The sequence below is a fragment of the Xiphophorus maculatus genome, chromosome 6, assembly GCF_002775205.1.
Source record: "Xiphophorus maculatus strain JP 163 A chromosome 6, X_maculatus-5.0-male, whole genome shotgun sequence".
In the NCBI taxonomy this organism is placed as follows: Eukaryota; Metazoa; Chordata; class Actinopteri; order Cyprinodontiformes; family Poeciliidae; genus Xiphophorus; species Xiphophorus maculatus.
The window spans coordinates 27369809-27387997 of NC_036448.1; the positions used below are offsets into that span (position 1 = coordinate 27369809).

Below are 18189 nucleotides of genomic sequence, written 5' to 3' on the forward strand. Positions count from 1 at the left end.
ACAGAGAAAGAGAGGAAAGATTTGTAAATACTTTCTAAATCTTATTTATTTAGCAAATAAAAGATTTGATGTTTTACCTGCGGATGGCGACGGTCAGCGCCTCTGGGGAGCTGGCGCAGGGACAGACGACCTCTGGCCTCAGACCTTTGGTCTGGAAGACGTTGAGGAACGCATCGCAGGACGAAATCGACCCTGAGACACAGACAGCGTTACTGGGGATTCACGTCCCAGTTAAACATCTGAACTGGGAGGAGGAGAAACCAATTCTACCCAGATAAATCCAGTTAAAACACAAAACATGTTTCCGTTAGAGCAGGGGTGTCCAAAGTGTGGTCCGGGGGCCATTTTTGGCCCCTGGAGTCACGGTAAATTTAGCTGAACGAAGTTATTGACGACAGCTTTTGGTAGAAAGAAAAAAATTATTAATTATGATGCAAATGGAAATTACTGAGCTCGTTTTAATTTATCATTCCCAATTCAAGATTAATACAATCGTAAACGTTTTTTATTTCTACTCAGGGTGAAACCCAAACTTTCTTACAAAGGAAAACTTTAAGTACAACACAAAGCATTTGTGTTTTTATAGCCAAACATTTGTAATAAGTCGAGACGTTTACTGAAAAGTTGACTTTGCTGTGACTAAATCAGTTTTTATTTAATTTATTAAACTTGGCTAAATATGTTGAATATTTTGAAAGAAAGTCACTCAAATAAATTTGTTGAATCAAGTTGAAAAGAATTTAAAAGAATTTCATGAGACTGTACTGGGAAAACAGCGTCTTCAGTTAGAGGCCTCTTCAAATTCACTGTAACACAGACTGCTACAGGACATTTGTCCTACCAACAGTCATCAGGATCGACAGAAACTCTTTGTAAAATGTGAATTAATATGAGCAACATTTAATAAAGTATTTTTAAATTTAAATTTGAAAACTAGACTAAATTTGTTTTAATGCAGAAAATGTCCAAAAAATATTTTTTATGTTTTTTCTACAAAAAGCAACAAAATCAGATAACTTTATTTGTTTGATTTTATTTTAGTCTTTCTATTATTATTAATAGAAAGACTTTTAACTTGCTGATTTTGACAAAAGTTTTGGACGCCCCTCCAGCAGAAACTTCCTCCTCATAAATTACATAAAAGTGGCAGGAATCTGGTTTTCCTGGGTTTTTTTGTTTGTTTTGTTTTGTTTTGGCTGATTTCCAGGTATAAAACTGGTGTTTTCGCCCCATAAAAAGCTCAAACATGAGACGACAGAAAAGTAGGGAATGTTTTCTTACAGGGATTCGAACCGTCGGCCACCACCAGCATCCGCAGGGAGCTGAGGTTGACGTCGCGCTGGTCCCGGTGGGCCACCAGGGCCCAGTGCATGTCCCGCGATTTCACATAGGCCACCTTCGCTGCAGGAAACATTAAACAGCATCTAAAAGGTTATTTATGAGCAAATTAATGATTTTACATTAAAAGTCATTAGTTTCCACTAGAAAAGCCCAGAGACAAGACAGGAAGTTTATTAAAAAAGGATTTATAACCTTTATTATTATTTTGTTGCAATCATTATTCTTTTTAGTACTTGTAGCAATATCAAAAAATTTTAACTGTGTAAAAAAATGAAATTAATCTATATGGGAAGCATTTAGATTAAATATTTCTTAATTAATCTAAATAGGTTTTTATCCTGGTAAAAATAAATAAAATGCAATAAACAGTATTTTCTTCAGGGATCATCAACTTTTCCAGCAAAAGGATTTAAAAAAAAGTTTTAACTTTAATTCACTCTTATATATATTTTATTGCTGTTATAAATCATTTTTATGGCAGTATTTTACATTCTACAGCAGATACAAAATAAACTAAAATGTAACAAAATTGTATATTTTGAAATTATTTTGAAAAGTCTCTCTCAGACCAAGAACAAAGGCTAATTGTTAATTAAACACAACCAATAAGTCATTGAGCCATTAGAAATAATAAATATTAATTTTACTGAAGAAAATAAATCACATTTAGGTAAATTACAAAGAAAGTTACAAAAATAAGAAGAAAAAAAGAAATTCTCGGTAAGTTTTCTGGTGTAGAAATAATTTTGTTTATTCTAACTGACTATTTAGCGACCAGTTTCCTCCTGGTTGCTAACTTCACGAAAAAGGAGGGAATCACCATGGCAACGTCTCAATTGAACATTTTTTTGCTGCTAATTGACTCAGGACAAACATGTCTGTCTGTCTGGGTTACCTTTGAACTGACAGACTTTCTGGATCCAGGATAACGGGTTGACCTTCATCAGGGCGTAGGGGATACTGATGACGTGCATCATGTTCATCACACTCTGACCCCAGAAGAAGAAGAAGAAGAAGAAGAGAACAGGAAACAAAGAGTTTTACTATTCATTTATCTACAAATGCAGCCCTGATTGGTCTGTTAGATTTGATATTTCGCAATAATTCCTGCATTTTTCTGAAGTTTTTTTTTAACTAGTGTCTTTAAATTTGTTATGACTCACAAAGTTATTTGCTTATTTTGTTTATTTCAGACATTCAAACACCATGATAAACATTTTTAAAAACTGTTTGAAAGGAGTGAGGCAGAAGCATAAATGTGTTATTAACACATTATTCTTTTTTAATTAAATTATACAGAAAAATAAACGTACATTTATTTTATTATATTATAATTAATAACATAACTATTTTTTATATATTTTATTACATTGTTTTTATTCTTATTATAGTAAGAAAAATGTTTCGCAATATAATTATATAAACTTATAATAATTTTATTGTAAAAATTACAAATGTGCAATATTTCTCATGAGAAAAATAAAAAAATCTAAACTAGAATAAAATAAAATTATTTAATTGATTAAAAAAAAGTAAAATAAATAAATGCAAAATAAATTTTCAAATTAGGTTACCAACCTAAGAAATGAATACTAATTTTGAAGAATTTGATCCAGCAGGAACATCTAACTGTGCCGATTTGTCGCTACCCAGTAAAAGATACAAACTTTATCTTAAAAAATAAATCAGATTTAGGTAGACTGGTATTTTGGATAATATTGTTGATCAAATTTAAGTAAAATCATCTCTATTGGAATCAGAAACTGAACTTGGCAGTTTATCTGTAAAAACTAAAACAAGTCAAGCGAAATTCAAGACTTGTTACTTTCTTACACCATTAAACAGAGTAGAAACTACACAGTAACATTCAGTTTTAATACTTGTAAGGCGGTAGAGGTTGGCAGAAGCTTTCCTTACAGTCAGGACAGCGTGCCAGAGACCCACGTCCTTCTTGAAGTCCAACACATTCACTATGGTTTCCGCTGCAAACAGGAAGAACAAAGAATCAGATTTCACTGCAGGAAACTGGTGGAGGTGTGTGTGTGTGTGTGTGTGTGTGTGTGTGTGTGTGTGTGTGTGTGTGTGTGTGTGTGTGTTACCTTCTGTGTAGGAGCAGGACTGTGTGAGGGCCTGGCAGTGGGTGAGCATGGCTGTCCTCGTTACCGTGACACCGAGGACGCCGCCGTCCTTACACGTCTTGTACTGGACGCACAAAGACAGGAAGTGATGATAATCATAACATTAAAACCATCATTTAACACAATTCTGATAGATAAAAACTAGAATATATAAATATATATACACATAAATACACAGCATACACAATAAATGCACCGTTTGAGTTTCATAGCATCAAAGTTTTAAAAAGTGACCTGCAAGTTCTAGGAAAATAACCCAAAAGTTTTAGAAACTGTAAAGAAACTTTTCAGGTTCTGAAACTAGCAGACACAGCAAAAACACAAAATCTTACCAAGAATTTTTGATCTACTTTCCAGTGCAAATATCTTAGCACACTTGAAATAAAACAAAACTAACTTACAAATAACTTTATAGCAAGATACAGGAGCTTTCACTTATGACAACATTTTTTCCACATTACAAATTAAATAATCTGCAAGTTAATTTAGTCTAATTTCAAATGTACTTTGCATCAGAAACTAGGCTAAAATGTTGATTTTTGCAGTGCAGTTTTTGCAAAACAAATCTGTAAATCTTAAAAATCCTTAAATAGCTTCTCAGAAAGTACTTGTAGTACTTTCAAAGTAGCTATTTCTAAATTTTAATCTGCCCTGTGATCATTTCTATTTGCTAAAAATGAAATTTACTACGATTCCTAAATTTGATAGGGTCAAATTCTGAACAAAAAGTTTACAGCTTCTGACTTTCTCATTGTCATAACCACCTACATCACTGCATTTTGATTTTTTATTGCTTCTCAGTTTTGGCCAGAATGAAAACATTTTTGCTCCACAGCAGTAAATATTAGCTGTCAGTCAGTTCTTCATCTGCAGGGACTCCAAACAACAACAATGACAGATCTGAACAATAAAAACAAAAACTCTTTCTGAAAGCTGCTGAGTCACAATAATCCATCAGATTTACTTTAAAATAAGATCTCTGCTGTCTAAAACTCTGTCAGACCAGACTGTTATGAAGGCAATAAATCACATTCTGATGTTATTTTTCTGAAATAATATTTTTTCATCCACAGAAAAACCAAAAGTCTTGCAGTAATTTTCTTCTGTCTGGGTTTATCTGCAGAGCTGCTTCTGTCAGGAAAACAGGAGGTCATTTTTCAATCACTCCTCTCCTTTCATCAGTTTCCGTTTCAGCCTCATTCGATCCAAAATGCAATCAAGGGGGCATTTCACCCTCAGCGCCGGCGCAATTACCACCCGGCCGCCGAAAAGGACGTCACTTAAAAATCAAATCAATCACTGCGCTGCTGAGGAGCGGCGTCTCTCTACTCCAGGAAGATGTTGACGCGACAGGAGGAAGCGCCGTACCTCGATGTAGGCGGTGTCCTGGTTGGCGTCTTTAATCTGGGGGAACCAATCTCTGGGCGGCTTGGACAGGTGTTTGGACTCCGGGACGAACCACAGAACCTTGGGCCAACCTGGACACAACAACAGCAGATCAGGGAGAAATCTATTAAAGATAACCTATTATGCTTTCTTGAACAGGTTAGGATGGGCCAGAGGTAAAAAAAAAAAAGAAAAAAAGAAACTACAAACAGATGACTAGTTTTGAAAAGCAGAAGTGGAGGCTCCTGCACAACCAACAATAATGAAAGTGGTTTCAGGGTGGCAAGTCAACAACAAACCTCTTGTCTTTTCCAGCAGCCTTACAGCAGTAAGACCAGGTGACCAAATGTGCTGGAGCTCAGCTCAGCTCAGGTTGCTACGTAACGGGACTGGGCTCAGGTGGGGTTGCTAGGTAACGGAGCAGCGCCCGTCGAATATGATTCAACAATAGAGAAGTTTCTTACTGCAAAAACACAAAATCTCACCAGTTTCTAGTGCAAATATCTTACTTGAAATGAGGCAAGGCCAGAAACCTTCAGCATCATAAGAATTTGTTTGAAGGTAATAATTTGTTAATATTGATGAAAGAGATGGCAGATTATTTTACTTATAACATGGGGGGAATGTCTTGTTATAAATGAAATAATCTTTCAATAGAACAAGAACTTTTTCATCAATATTAAGGAATTATTTACTCAAAACAAGCTCCTATATTTTGCTAAAAATGTTACTTGTACATTAGTTTAGACTTATTTCAAGTGTACCAAGATGTTTGCACCAATACTTGGTAGTATTTTGTGATTTTGAGTGAAAGACATCAAAAACATTAACCAGAAAATGGCTGGGTGTTTGTTTTTACGAACTGTCCCTGTTTTTAGAAACTTTTGTGAGTTCAAAAACGTGGGAAAAGTGAATTTTGTCTTTAAATCTTCAGGTTTTTCTTCAGCTGCTAAAAGGATCATGTGCTGCTCAGTCGGTGTGGAAATGTTGCCTGGGTGTCAAATACTGAAAATAAACTGAGAGTTTGAGTCGTGCTAATGTCTGAATTACTGCAGATGGAAGAGAAATGGAGGAAAGCAGCAGCCGTGCGACTGAGAGGAGCTTTAGGCTGATCGATATGAGAAGCACTTTGCTTTAATGAGCAAATCCTAAATCTGCTGGCATCATGTTTCTATTTATAAATCCATTACTGCAAAGCAAACCGAGGTTGTTTATAACGGAGAGATTCCTCTCCTTTATCCTGTCTTATGAGCTGACGTTTGTTTTTCTATCGATCTGCATCACCTGGAAGTGGAAATCCACCTGCAGAAACGTTTGATTTCTGCTCCGTCAGGTTATTTTAGCTCAGAGGCGTCCAAACTTTTTATCATGTGAGCCAAAATCGACAAGTCAAATTTACTTATGGGCCAAAAAAAGCAATTATATAAAGATTAAAACAAAATCAAGCAATTAAAGTTGTCTAATTTAGTTGTTTTTTGTAGAACACTTTAAAATAATTTTCTATAGTAAAATCATTTTAATCTTCAAATTCAAAAATACTTTATTGATCCCAAAGGGAAAATAGATTTTGATGTTGCTCATATTAACTCAATTTCTTCAGAGAGTTACTGTATATATTGATGCCTTTTGGCAGGACAAACTTCCTGTAGCAGTCTGTGTTACGGCAAATGTGAAGAGACCTCTGGCTGAAGACGCTCCGTTTTCTGATGAAATTCTTTACAAATTCTTGTAAAGGGGGCCACAAAAAAAAAAAACACTCCAGGGCCACAAATGGCCACAATTTCACACCCCTGTTTTAGTTTAGTTTATTTACACAATTAAAACACTTTAAATCGGACAGATGATGCGTTTTTTTTCTTGCTGAAGTCAACAACATTTTAGGAATTACTGCAGAATTAAATAATTTTTGTCATTTTTGACAATAGTTACTCATCAAAGTTTTCATTTTTCTCTTAACATTAGCAGAAAATTCCCTTAAAGAGCCTTAATTACAGGTTTTCCAGGCTTTAGAGTGCTGGAATTCCCATTTCCAGGAGGTAATTGAACACCCCATTATTAAAAGCAGATAGTAGAAATAAACTGTTTATAATTAGCCTGTAAAAGAAATGCTGCCAGATAATAAGACATCCTCCTGCATTAGCTCCTTGTTTTCTATTCAGATTTGTTATCCGGCTCCGCTCTGACGTTCCAGCGCTCTGTTGACGTTTTTCCACTTCAATCATTCATAGCAACCAGTTTACAGGGGCAGTAAATTAAAATGTTATTAATTTTACATTTTGAAGGTTTTTTTTGCACTATTTAATAGTTATTACTTTCATAAATTCTGCTTCATATCTTGTGATTTTAGTCGGTTTTGTCATGAAAAATTTTATTATAATTCAAAATTTCTTAATAAATCTTATATCCATGTCGTAATATCTTACCTAATAATAACATTTTTCACGACATTCATGTCTTTTGATTCTAAGAAAATGTGTAATATTTTATACTAATCACGTCCAATTTTATTTTGTCTCCACAGTTTTGATAAATTTGACAGCCAATCAGAAAGAATAACATTTCAATAAGGTATTTTAACACATTTTATAATATTTATTACAGAAGAAGTTATATTTTATTTAAAAAGCTAATATAAAACTTATGATTTAAAAATTTTATGGATTATATATTTTTTAATTGAGCTTTTTTTCATCTTTGCTCCAACTTTTTGGAACTTTTTAATATATTTTTGTAATGTTTGTAAGATTTTAAAATTTATTAGAATAAATTTATCTATCAACATGTCTTTTTAAAAAAATATATTTGTAAAAGTAAAATTTGATTGTAATGTCTGTAGTGTGGACTCCAGGAAAAATAATGACGAACCTTAAATAAGCAAAACAAACACATAAAATAGCGCCCCCTGGCTGTTTCCAATTGAAAAATATCTGTTCTTTTTTTCTGTACAAATTTTTAAAAACAATAAAATTTTAAAACTATTATTAAGCTAGAAAATCACAATACAAGTCAGTTTTTGTTAACTTTGTAACATTCCTAATATGGGCATGCTTCCTAACAATGCGTCAACATCCCAGGTGTTATAAAAACCAAATATGGATCCTGTTCAGGTATCATGCTTGTTTAGCCAGAAGTGTCAGGGTGGAGAAGGGGTTTGGGTGTTTGACCTTTGAACTGCGGGATCTCTCCGGTGGGGGTTTTGGGTAATCCCTTATGGCAGGCGTCGCTGGTCAGCGCCACGGTAACGCCGCAGCTCCCCAACAGGAAGCCGATCTGCTGACTGCCGGCGTCCTGCGAAGGCAGCAGAATGAAACATCATCGGGGCTGATGAAGACTCCTGCTGACGATCTGATGAAGGTGATCCGCTTCACGACACGCCTTCATTTTATTCTACTCATTGCACATGCGTTGGGATCAAATTATGCTATTTCTGATTACTGCACAGTATTTTATGTTACTTACTGTAAAGCATTCTTAATTCTCAGAGTTGGATATTAACTAGTTATGTTTACTTAATTACATTTACTGCTTTTGAGAAAAGTTACTTTTAGGAGTATTTTTACTCTCTCGAGTAAAACGTCTGGATTTTCTACCCAATAAATAAAAAGCAAACATGTTTTAATCAAAAATTCACCAGACACTGACACACACCTGCAGCTTTTATTAAAGTCACAAAAGGTTTATATTGAAAGAAACTGATTTGGAAAAAATTTATTTTGCCCGATTTTATTATTATTTTGGTACATATATGAATTATTGTCATTTTGGTCGTTGGTCGTTCCACTTAACTTTGAAAGCAAATTTACTAAATAATAATTCATGTCTTCTGTTTTGAAGGTCCATGATGAATTCTCACCTTCCTGGTCAGCGGTACCTCTATCGGCACGGGGACGACCTCCGCCAGCAAACAGCCGTAAAAAGCCGTCATGAAGGCGCTGGGGTCGTTGTTGGGGAAGACCAGCGCCACCTACAGACACAAAGAAAAATTAGTGTCACACAAATGAGGTTCGGAAGGAAAGAAAGTCGAACTAGTTGCACATATGAGTGTGACTATACTGGGAAAGAATGAATTTGGGACAAAACCGGACCGGACTTTTGTTTTTCTAATAAGAAAAAATAAAAACTGAAAACGTCCCGCTAAGACCTCTTTGTCTCTTTTTTATTTCTGTAACATTTCGCTTAAATCAGTTTTGGTTTGCTGTTTTCTATAGAAATACGACTGGTTAGCTTATTTCATTAAAACGTTGTGTGTTGAGTTTGTTGTTTATTTAGCTGGTAAAATAAAAACATTTATTAAAGAATAAGACTTTTTAAAATAATTTTTCTCAAAAAAAATCTTTAGTAGTGTAGTAAAAAAAATCTAGCTAAAAAGACGTTACTTTTTACTAAAAAAAAAATTGTTTTGTTTTTTGCTAAAAAGAGTAGTTTCAACTTGGCCATGATGCCAAAAAGTTTATTTTTCTTCCATAAGATGCCGCAAGTTATTTTTTTTGTTTTTTGTTGTAAATGCTTCTTCACTTGTGTTTAGATCTGCTCTCTTCCTGACCCGTAAGCTTGTTAAATACCTTTTACTGCAGGATTTTATTGATTGCAGATGTTTTTACTTCCATTAAGATAAGTCTCCATGTGTATCAAGCACACAGGACATGAACTTATCAGCAGCTAACATGCTCCTGCACCATGTTATCTCTGCCTTATTGGATCCAGTTCAGCTCCAGTTGCCTGCTGTGACATTACCAGTAAGTCCCAGTGAAGTGCTGTTAAATAGCTTTTATGCACATTACTACAGTAGATATGTTCTGTGTGCTATAAGCTAAGTGCAGCTGCCTTGTAATGATGCGTTAACAGATATTGATGCGTTGAGCCGCTCAGGATTCATCTGCAGATAATTGCTCAGAGAGGACGCATCAGACGCAGAAAATAAAGATGTTTTAAGAGCCTCTGATTGGTTGTTTGGTTTATAATTTATTCATATAAAATGTGCTGCAGCAAAATGAAACAACAGAAACCAACCTTAAGGATAATTGGTTTATTCGTCTTTTCACTGTGAATCTGACTGAAAATATTACTCTATTATTAATTGATACTTTATCAAATTGAAAAATGAGATTTTTAGTTATTAGTTTTCTTCTTTAGCAGAGGAATCACTGGAATGTGATTATTGTATTTCTCAGCTTTGTGCTCTGTTGGTCCCAAAGTAATTCTCTGAAGTTTTAATAACTTATATCAAGGATGTCCAACATGCGGCGCGTGGGCCGCTGGTGGATAAATTTTTCGTGGCCCTACTTCAATTCAAGAATGGCACAAACGTCGCCCTAGAAACACTTTTCGTAATTTTATATTTATATAAAGTTTGTATCTTCTTAAATTGAACATTTTAAGTAAGTTTTTTTTTATTTTTTTATTTTACTTTTATCTCATGGTAAAATTTAGCACATTTTAGGCACACCCATCCAGTATATTTGGCTAAAAGAAGCAAAATTTGTAAAGAAAAGTCTTATTTTCTAAAAATATTTGTAGACTTAAAAAATGGAAAATTAACCAAAAAATTTAAGTGACTTTAAAGACAAATGGGGGGAAAAATCTGTTTTATTCATTGTTGTGCAGATAAAAAAGAAATAATTCACCAGAATTTTTTTTTAGTTCTTAAATGCGGAAAATGTGTAAATTATTTAAGTTCCTCCAAAATGTTTTTGTAATTTATTTGTAATCTAAATCACAAATTTTCTCATGCTATTTTGGAAATATTTTCCAAAATAGCAATATTTACGCTTGCCTTTTACGAGAAATGTGACTTTTTTTTTTTACTGGTCCTATTAAGTAATGTGGAGGCAGCAGTATGTCAGCAGTAAGAAATACTGCCACCTGCAGGTGGGAGTTAGCGTCATTTAAACCCAAAGTTTTTGACCATTTTTGCTGAACATCGGTAACAGACTCACAATTTTGCAGTAGAACAAAAAATGTGAAGATTTTACACAAACTTCAGTGATAAGAGAATTGCAAAAATCAGATGAGTCTGAATTAAACACCTTCAATCATACAAATGGAGAATTACATAGTTAAATAACCTGCAGTAACAATTTAAAATTCAGCCATTTTCAGATAAAAAGTCCATAATCAACTCTCAGGGTAATTGAATCTGCCTTTAAACATTTTTCCTTAAAACTAATTTATCCTTGAAGAGTGCAGCGTCTTCAAGCTAACAAAGGCTGGTCTGTAATTCCCACAGAGCAGGAGGGGGAAAAAGCAGAGGAGTCATAATTAAACCAGCGCTGAGTTACCCAGCATTGTGTCAGCCTTGACTCATTTTCCAGCTGAGCTCCAGATCAAACTTAAAATAAAGATGAAAGCGAAGCAGCGTAGACACTCGGGGCGTCACATGACATCAGAAACACGCAGCAGGGCTGCAGCTGAGGCGTTTTCCGTTTCAGTTTGAATTTCTTTTAATGTCCTGAGCGAAGGGTTCACACATCCACAACGGGACAGAGAGAGGAAGTTCTCACACGGCCGTGTGCTGCGTTAAATTAAACAGTCTGAGCGACGACATCAGATAAAAATCATAAATTCAGCCCAGCTGCACTGGGATTTGTCTAAATCTGGAGGAAACGATGAGGTCTGGTGTTTGGGATTAATTCAAACCGATAACTAACAGCATCAGTTATCTGCTGCTAATCACCTGTTTGTTGTTTTAGAGCCATTTAGAGCGTAGCCCTTATCAAGGGCCTCCTAAAATCAGTCAAAGGGACACAAATGGCCCCCGAGCCACACTTTGAACACCAGTGACTTTCATACTCGCACAGCAGATCTTGATTCATGGTCGTTCATATTGCTAATTAAACTTGATCGTAATCAGACTCGCATGCGCAGGAAATCAATGTCTCACTTCCTGTTTATGGAAATAATGATGAACGGCGCCATCTATGGATGGATTTTAAAGTTGTTGCGCAACGGGAGCCAGCGGTATCGTCACATGATCATAAAAAGACGAAGGAATCCGATAAAAAGTAAACACTGTCTTCTTCTGGTGCAGAATTATGACGTCAATAATGTAAAAGTCGTACAAACTGCGTCAGAACCGTTCAGAATGCAAACTTTGAAAACTATCAAAAGCAAATCCAATTTACTTTCACATATGGAAGACAAACAAACTGGATTTTTGGGGGGTGAAAAGATCTGGATATGATTTGCATTCAGCTGCTGTTTGACTGCAGCTTGAAGCAGGTGGAGAAACTGCAAAAACACAAAATCTCACCAAGTATTTTTGTCTAGTTTCTAGTGCAAATAACACATCAAATAAAACAAAACTAACAAGTAACCTTTCAACAAGACATCGGAGATTGTTTGAAGTAAATAATTCCTTAATATTGAAGAAAAAGTCCTAATTCCACTGAGATTATTTTTCATTTATAACAGTAGTTACTGAAAATATTACCTTTTCATCAATATTAAGGAATTGTTAACTTCTATACCTTACTGAAGTTTACTTCTAATGTACTGAGATATTTTTAACAGAATCAAGGCAAAAATATTTAGTCTGAAGGGGAAAACTGACTTTTTTCTTCAAACTACTCCGTTTGGTTCAAAACTTTTGTTTATACCAACATGTAACATGTTAATTTTAAACTGTAACTAAATGAAATAAACAAAAAGAAGAAAATGCGACATGACGGTTCAAACTGCCGACGCTTTGAAAACTATCCGATACAAATCTGATTTAGTTGCACATATGGCAGTGGCGCAAATCAAACCACAGTGAAAAAAAATCTGATTTGTGTTGCATTTGCCTCCAATTTAAACAACATGGCAGCACAAATTTAGATTTGCAAAGTTTTGTCTATCAGAGTTGAGACGTTTTCACAGGTAGTGTTTGGAGAAAACCAAACATGCTTCTTTAAACTCACCCGGTCTCCAGGCCGGACCAGCGGTTCCTGTTTGGTTCCCAGTTTGTGCAGCATGTTGTACGCCACCTTCACACTTCTGGACCACAGTTTACCTGCAAACGCATCAAAACAGAGCAGGTTACAACTACTTACAGCTGGGGTGTCCAAACGTTTGTCACGTGGGCCAAAATCAACATGTCAAACTCACTTATTGGCCAAAACAATAAAAATTGGAAGATTAAAATAAAATCAGGCAAATAAGGTTGTCTGATTTTGTTGTGTTTTGGAGAAAAAGGACAGATTCAACATTTTTGTATTGAAAGAAACTAAATCAAATTCAAAAATATGGAAATTAAATGTTGTTAATTAAATTTCTTCAAAGAGTTGCTATAGATGGTGTTGGCTATTAACAGGAGTCATCTCCTGTAGCAGTCTGTGTTACAGTGAATTTGAAGATACCTCTGATTGAAGACAGTTTGTTTTCTAATGAAATTCTTTCGGGCTTGATTGAACAAATTTACTAAATTATAAGAATAAGATTTGAATCACTTTCTTTCAAATTAAAAGCGGATTTAGGCAACTTTTCAGAAACGTCTCTTATTATAACAGCTTGGTTATAAAAAGCCAAATACTTTGTGTTGTGCTTTACATTTTCCAATATGTTGGTTAAAATTTTACCTTGACTAAAAATAGGAAAGTTTTTATTTGTATTGTGTTGGATTGCACACAACACAGAGTTTGGACATTTGTGTGTTTGAGTAACAGCTTTTATGACATCATTACTCCCCATAGCCAAGATCCTGCAGAACAGAGACGATCCCGGTCGTAAAAGCGTTTGATCAATCAGATGCTGCGTCTTGAAGGAGGAATGGTTTAAAAATGATCACAGATTTCTCAATGTGAAATAAACTCAACAGGCTTTTTTAATTACAGCCGTGTACAGAGAAGCTCTGCAGTCAAACTGAAAACCCACAACACACCAGAAGAAGAGATGAAGGCCAGAGGAGGGATTTGTTACAGATGTTTAAGTGACACAGATCAACCTTTCACCTCTTCAGGAGGAAAATACATAAAAAAAATAAGTTTTTCCATCTGGAAAAAGGTGCAAGTCACTTTAAAAATCCCTCAGAGCTACATGAAGTCAGTAAACACTGTCAAATCTTTCTGATCAGTTTCATTATGCCTGCCAGCTCTGTTCATTAATGCTGTAACCCAAAACAAAGGAATCAGTTCCATCCGCTCCCTTTTTATGCCTCAGTTCAAACTGTTACACTGATATCATTATGCATGTGCAATCCAGCGTGAAATACTGATTTTCTTTCTTTCTTCCAAGTGTTTGTCAGAACTAATGAATAGAAGATAATGAGATCTTGGAGATTCAAGGCAGACGTGGCCGTAAATCGCCGTGTTTTCATGTCTGAATTATTAACGGAGGCAAAACAAGATGGAAAAGCTTTCCTGTTCGGTTGATTCCATTTCCCTCCAGACGCGACGCAAAGCAAACAAAAACACAGGCGAACTCTGTCAAACACTACAGTTTAGAGGAAATAATCTGGGTTGTTTTATCCTGGATAAATGATGAATCTGGCCCAGACTACGATGTGACGATGAAACAACGTTCTGAAAATTTGAGACTCAAACTTCCTCCTACTTCCTACATATGTTTGGTTTCTACCAAAACATTTTGGGAATTTTTGACTACAATCAGCCAGTGTGTTCATCAAGGCGTTAACTATCGCACTCCTGCGGAGCATCAGGGCCACTGGAAACAAATTCTGAGATTAAAGTCAGAAATCTGAGTTTTAAAGTCAGAAATCTAAGGAAAACATTGTTATTTTTTTCAGTTGTCCTATTCCTTAGTTTTATTTTCCTACCAGAAGTTCGAACTCTTTATTTTATCACATCTTTACATGAATTACTGAAAACACACAGATCTTCCCGCGTTGTCACCAGACGATTCTGCCTCTTGGAGTTTTTGCACGTTAAATGTTTCTTTCATCTGTCTGAGTCATGGCTAGAAGTGACTCAGCATTTTCTGACATGACCAAGCATCTGTTTTTCCTCCTGAGCAGACAAAGATGATCATTTGTGACTAACAGAAGAAGGTTTTAAAATTCCTCCTTATATTTTGGAGTTGATATCTTGGTATATTTAAATCTCCCAGAGAAATTCCTAACTGTGTGAAAACTTTTCCTATCATGAATCAAAGTGTGTTTCTCTGCTGGCTGCTATGAGAGGTTATCAGCAGTGCAGCGTGGATGAGCTGCGGGATGAAGAAGTGGGCATCATGAATTCCCTCCGTTCTCTGGGGGCGAAGGACGGCTCGGCAGGAAGGAAACAAAACAAGTTTGTCTTTGTGGGCCGACATCAAAGGCGAGACACGACAGGAATCAGAGATAGAGAGGAAAGAGAGAAGATGAGATTTAGATTCAGCGCACACACACACACACACACACACCTGCTGAAATCTCACCGTGTTTCTGTCTCCTGTGGTCGAGTCCTGAACGCAGGCTGGAGACATTTCACAGTCTGGTGAACGCTCATATCGTCTCATCATGTACAGCGGGCAAACGCCTCTCACATCACTGACATCAGTCACACACAACCTGAACTGCTGCTTGCTTGAGGTCAGAGGAGGATGGTGACCACACCATCCTCCTCTGAGTTTCTCCCCTTTCATGTCCATAGCAGCCAATGACACAGTGGTATTCCTTGCAGCATGAGATGGTGGATTGTCATGCATGGAGATGATTTTGCTACTGAAGGTTCGGCTCTTCTTTTTGAACCATGAAAGAAAGTGATCAGTCAGAAAGTCCATATACTTTGCTGAGGTCATTTTCACACCTTCAGGGACTCTGAAGGGGCCGTCCAGCTCTCTCTCTCTCTCTCTTTCTCCCCATGATTTCGGCCCACAGCATGACTCCACCACCTCCTTGCTGACGTCACAGCCATGTTGGGACGTGGTGGCCATCCACCACCAGTCCACTACTGCGTCCATCTGGACCATCCAGGGTTGCACAGCAGTCATTAGTGAACAAGACTGTTTAAAAATTAATCTTCATGTCCGGCTGGGCCCACTGGGACCGGTTCTGCTTGTGAGCTCTGGTTAGGGGCCCAATAGTAGGTTCCTGCACCGCAAGCCTCAGGAGGATCCTCCACCTTGAGGTTCCAGAGGCTCCAGCAGCTTCAAATAACTGTTTGCTGCTTTGTAAGGACATTTTAACAGCTGCTCTCTTAATAGAAACTTTCCTCATTCTGCTTTTATCTGTACAAACCATCTTTGTTCTGAATCAGCCACAAATTTCTTCACAGTACGATAACGCTTCAGTTTTTGTTAAATATCTAATGTTTTCATACCTTGTCATACGGCACTACACTATCTGATGATTTTCATCAGCAGAGATTCTTTCTCTTTCCCATATTGCTTGAAACCTGTGGCCTGATTAATAATGTGGAACATCCTTCTTTAGTAGATTTCCTTTAATTGAGCTCATCAGACAAACTAATCAACCAGCTCTCTGAAATTAATTATAGTGATTCAAAGAGCCCTGACACACAAAACCATCTATAAATTTAATAGCACAAAAAAAATGTTTAATCTTCATGACACTTAAATCCAATTTGCATAATAATTTGGATCACGGTGTATTATGTTGGTACAGCAGTTGAACTTTAGCTTCCATTTAGCATTAGCTTTTGGTAAATACCATATTGTTATTGCGCTTTAGCTTCTGCTAAATATTATGTTGATATAGCACTTTAATGTTAACTTCAGCTAAAACTTTTAGTATTGGACTGTAGCGTTAGCTTCTGCTAAATACTATGTTAGTATAGCACTTTCACTTTCATCGTTTTGGTCTCGTAGTTTAGCGTTAGCTTCCACTAAATACCAGCTAGCTGGTATTGCACTGTAGCATTACCCTTTGCTAAATACTATGTTGGTCTTGTGCATTAGCATTAGCTTCTGCTAATGCTACAGTGTTATCTATCACTGTATTTAGCAGAAATACAATATTAAAAAGCACTTTAACTTTAGCTTCCACTAAATACTGTGTTGATTTAGTGCTAATGCTTAAGCATTAGCTTTTCCTAAATACCATGTTGTTATTGCGCATTAGCTTCTGCTAAACATTATGTTGGTATATCACTTTAGTGTTAGTGGAACTAATGTCTATTATTATTGCTATTTAACAGAGCTCAAGAGAATAAATTATGGTGTTATAGTTTGTTAATTGCACATAAAAAATTGTTTATATATGTTTAGTTCCAAGAAAAGGAATGAAGTCTTCAGGAATCTTGCAGGCCACATTTAAAAACATGGAATAAAACAATTAAATTGTTGTCATTCCAGCAACCAAGCTGAGAAAGCTTTTAAGACACAAATTCACTCCTTAACTAATCTAACGTCCGAGGCGTTTTTTTAAAGAAACATTTCACCTTGTTCTCCTTTCAGGTGCGTCTCTGTGTGATAATCTGTGCTTTCGCTGCGATGTGTCTGAGGATCATTTCATTCACTCGGCTGCTCAGCAGGACGTTTGGCTCTAAATTCATGAGGACCTGCGGCCCTGTTCACAGCAGCTAAATCTCCTTATTTACGCCGTTTTCTCTGCTGCTGTTTGCTTCTCTAATCAATCTCCAGGCTCCGGCTGCAGAACAAAGAAACTCAAACCTGAGAGAAGACCGTAATGCGGTTCAGCCGGAGCAAATTCATCTGGAAAGTGATATGAATATACAACCCCTGGCAAAAAGTATGGAATCACCAGTCTTGGATGAGCACTCATTCAGACATTTCATGCTGTAAAACAAACTCAGATCAAAAACATGATACAATATTAAGGTCGTTCCAAAGTGCAACTTGTTGGCTTTCAGGAACACTCAAAGAAATGAAGAGAAACTATTGTGGGAGTCAGTGAATGATACTTTTATTGACCAAGCACAGGGAAATAAATATGGAATCACTCAATTCTGAGGAAAAAAGTGTGGAATCACTCAAATTGGAGGTAGAAAAAAAGGACACACCCAGTCTATTTCCTTTCCCTAAATGGACACCTGCCCCAGATTAGATGTGCCCGTTAGTGTGCAGTTCAAAACACCTGCAGTCATGACACCTTGGACGGCTGCTGGACGAAGTGGAGTGGTGAGAACCATGGCTCCAACAAGAGAAATGTCCCTTGAAACAAAAGAGAGGATTGTGAAACTTCTTGAGGAAGGTAACCCTTCACGCATGGTTGCTAAAGATGTGGGCTGTTCACAGTCAGCTGTATCCAAGATATGGACCAAATACAAACAGCATGGAATGGTTGTTAAAGCCAAGCGTACTGGTAGACCAAGAAAGACATCAAAGCGTCAAGACAAACAACTTAAGGCCATTTGTCTTGAAAACCGAAAAAGTACAACTAAACAGATGAAGCATAAATGGGAGGAAGTTGGAGTCAATGTATGTGACC

The 18189-nt window shown here is 36.3% G+C and overlaps 1 protein-coding gene across 9 annotated transcripts in view; it reads right to left on the reverse strand.

Annotated features, from left to right (window-relative positions):
- dip2c (disco interacting protein 2 homolog C) overlaps positions 1–18189 on the reverse strand; it is a 162300-nt gene that overhangs the window by 24939 nt on the left and 119172 nt on the right. For all 9 annotated transcript variants that reach the window (XM_023334751.1, XM_023334753.1, XM_023334747.1 and 6 more), the window contains 9 exons: positions 12764–12855; positions 8719–8829; positions 8030–8153; positions 4848–4957; positions 3441–3543; positions 3259–3323; positions 2237–2330; positions 1282–1401; positions 78–192 (listed from right to left, as the gene is read on the reverse strand). In XM_023334751.1, coding sequence (XP_023190519.1) covers positions 78–192; positions 1282–1401; positions 2237–2330; positions 3259–3323; positions 3441–3543; positions 4848–4957; positions 8030–8153; positions 8719–8829; positions 12764–12855 — 934 coding nt within the window. The remainder of the gene's footprint in view (positions 1–77; positions 193–1281; positions 1402–2236; positions 2331–3258; positions 3324–3440; positions 3544–4847; positions 4958–8029; positions 8154–8718; positions 8830–12763; positions 12856–18189) is intronic.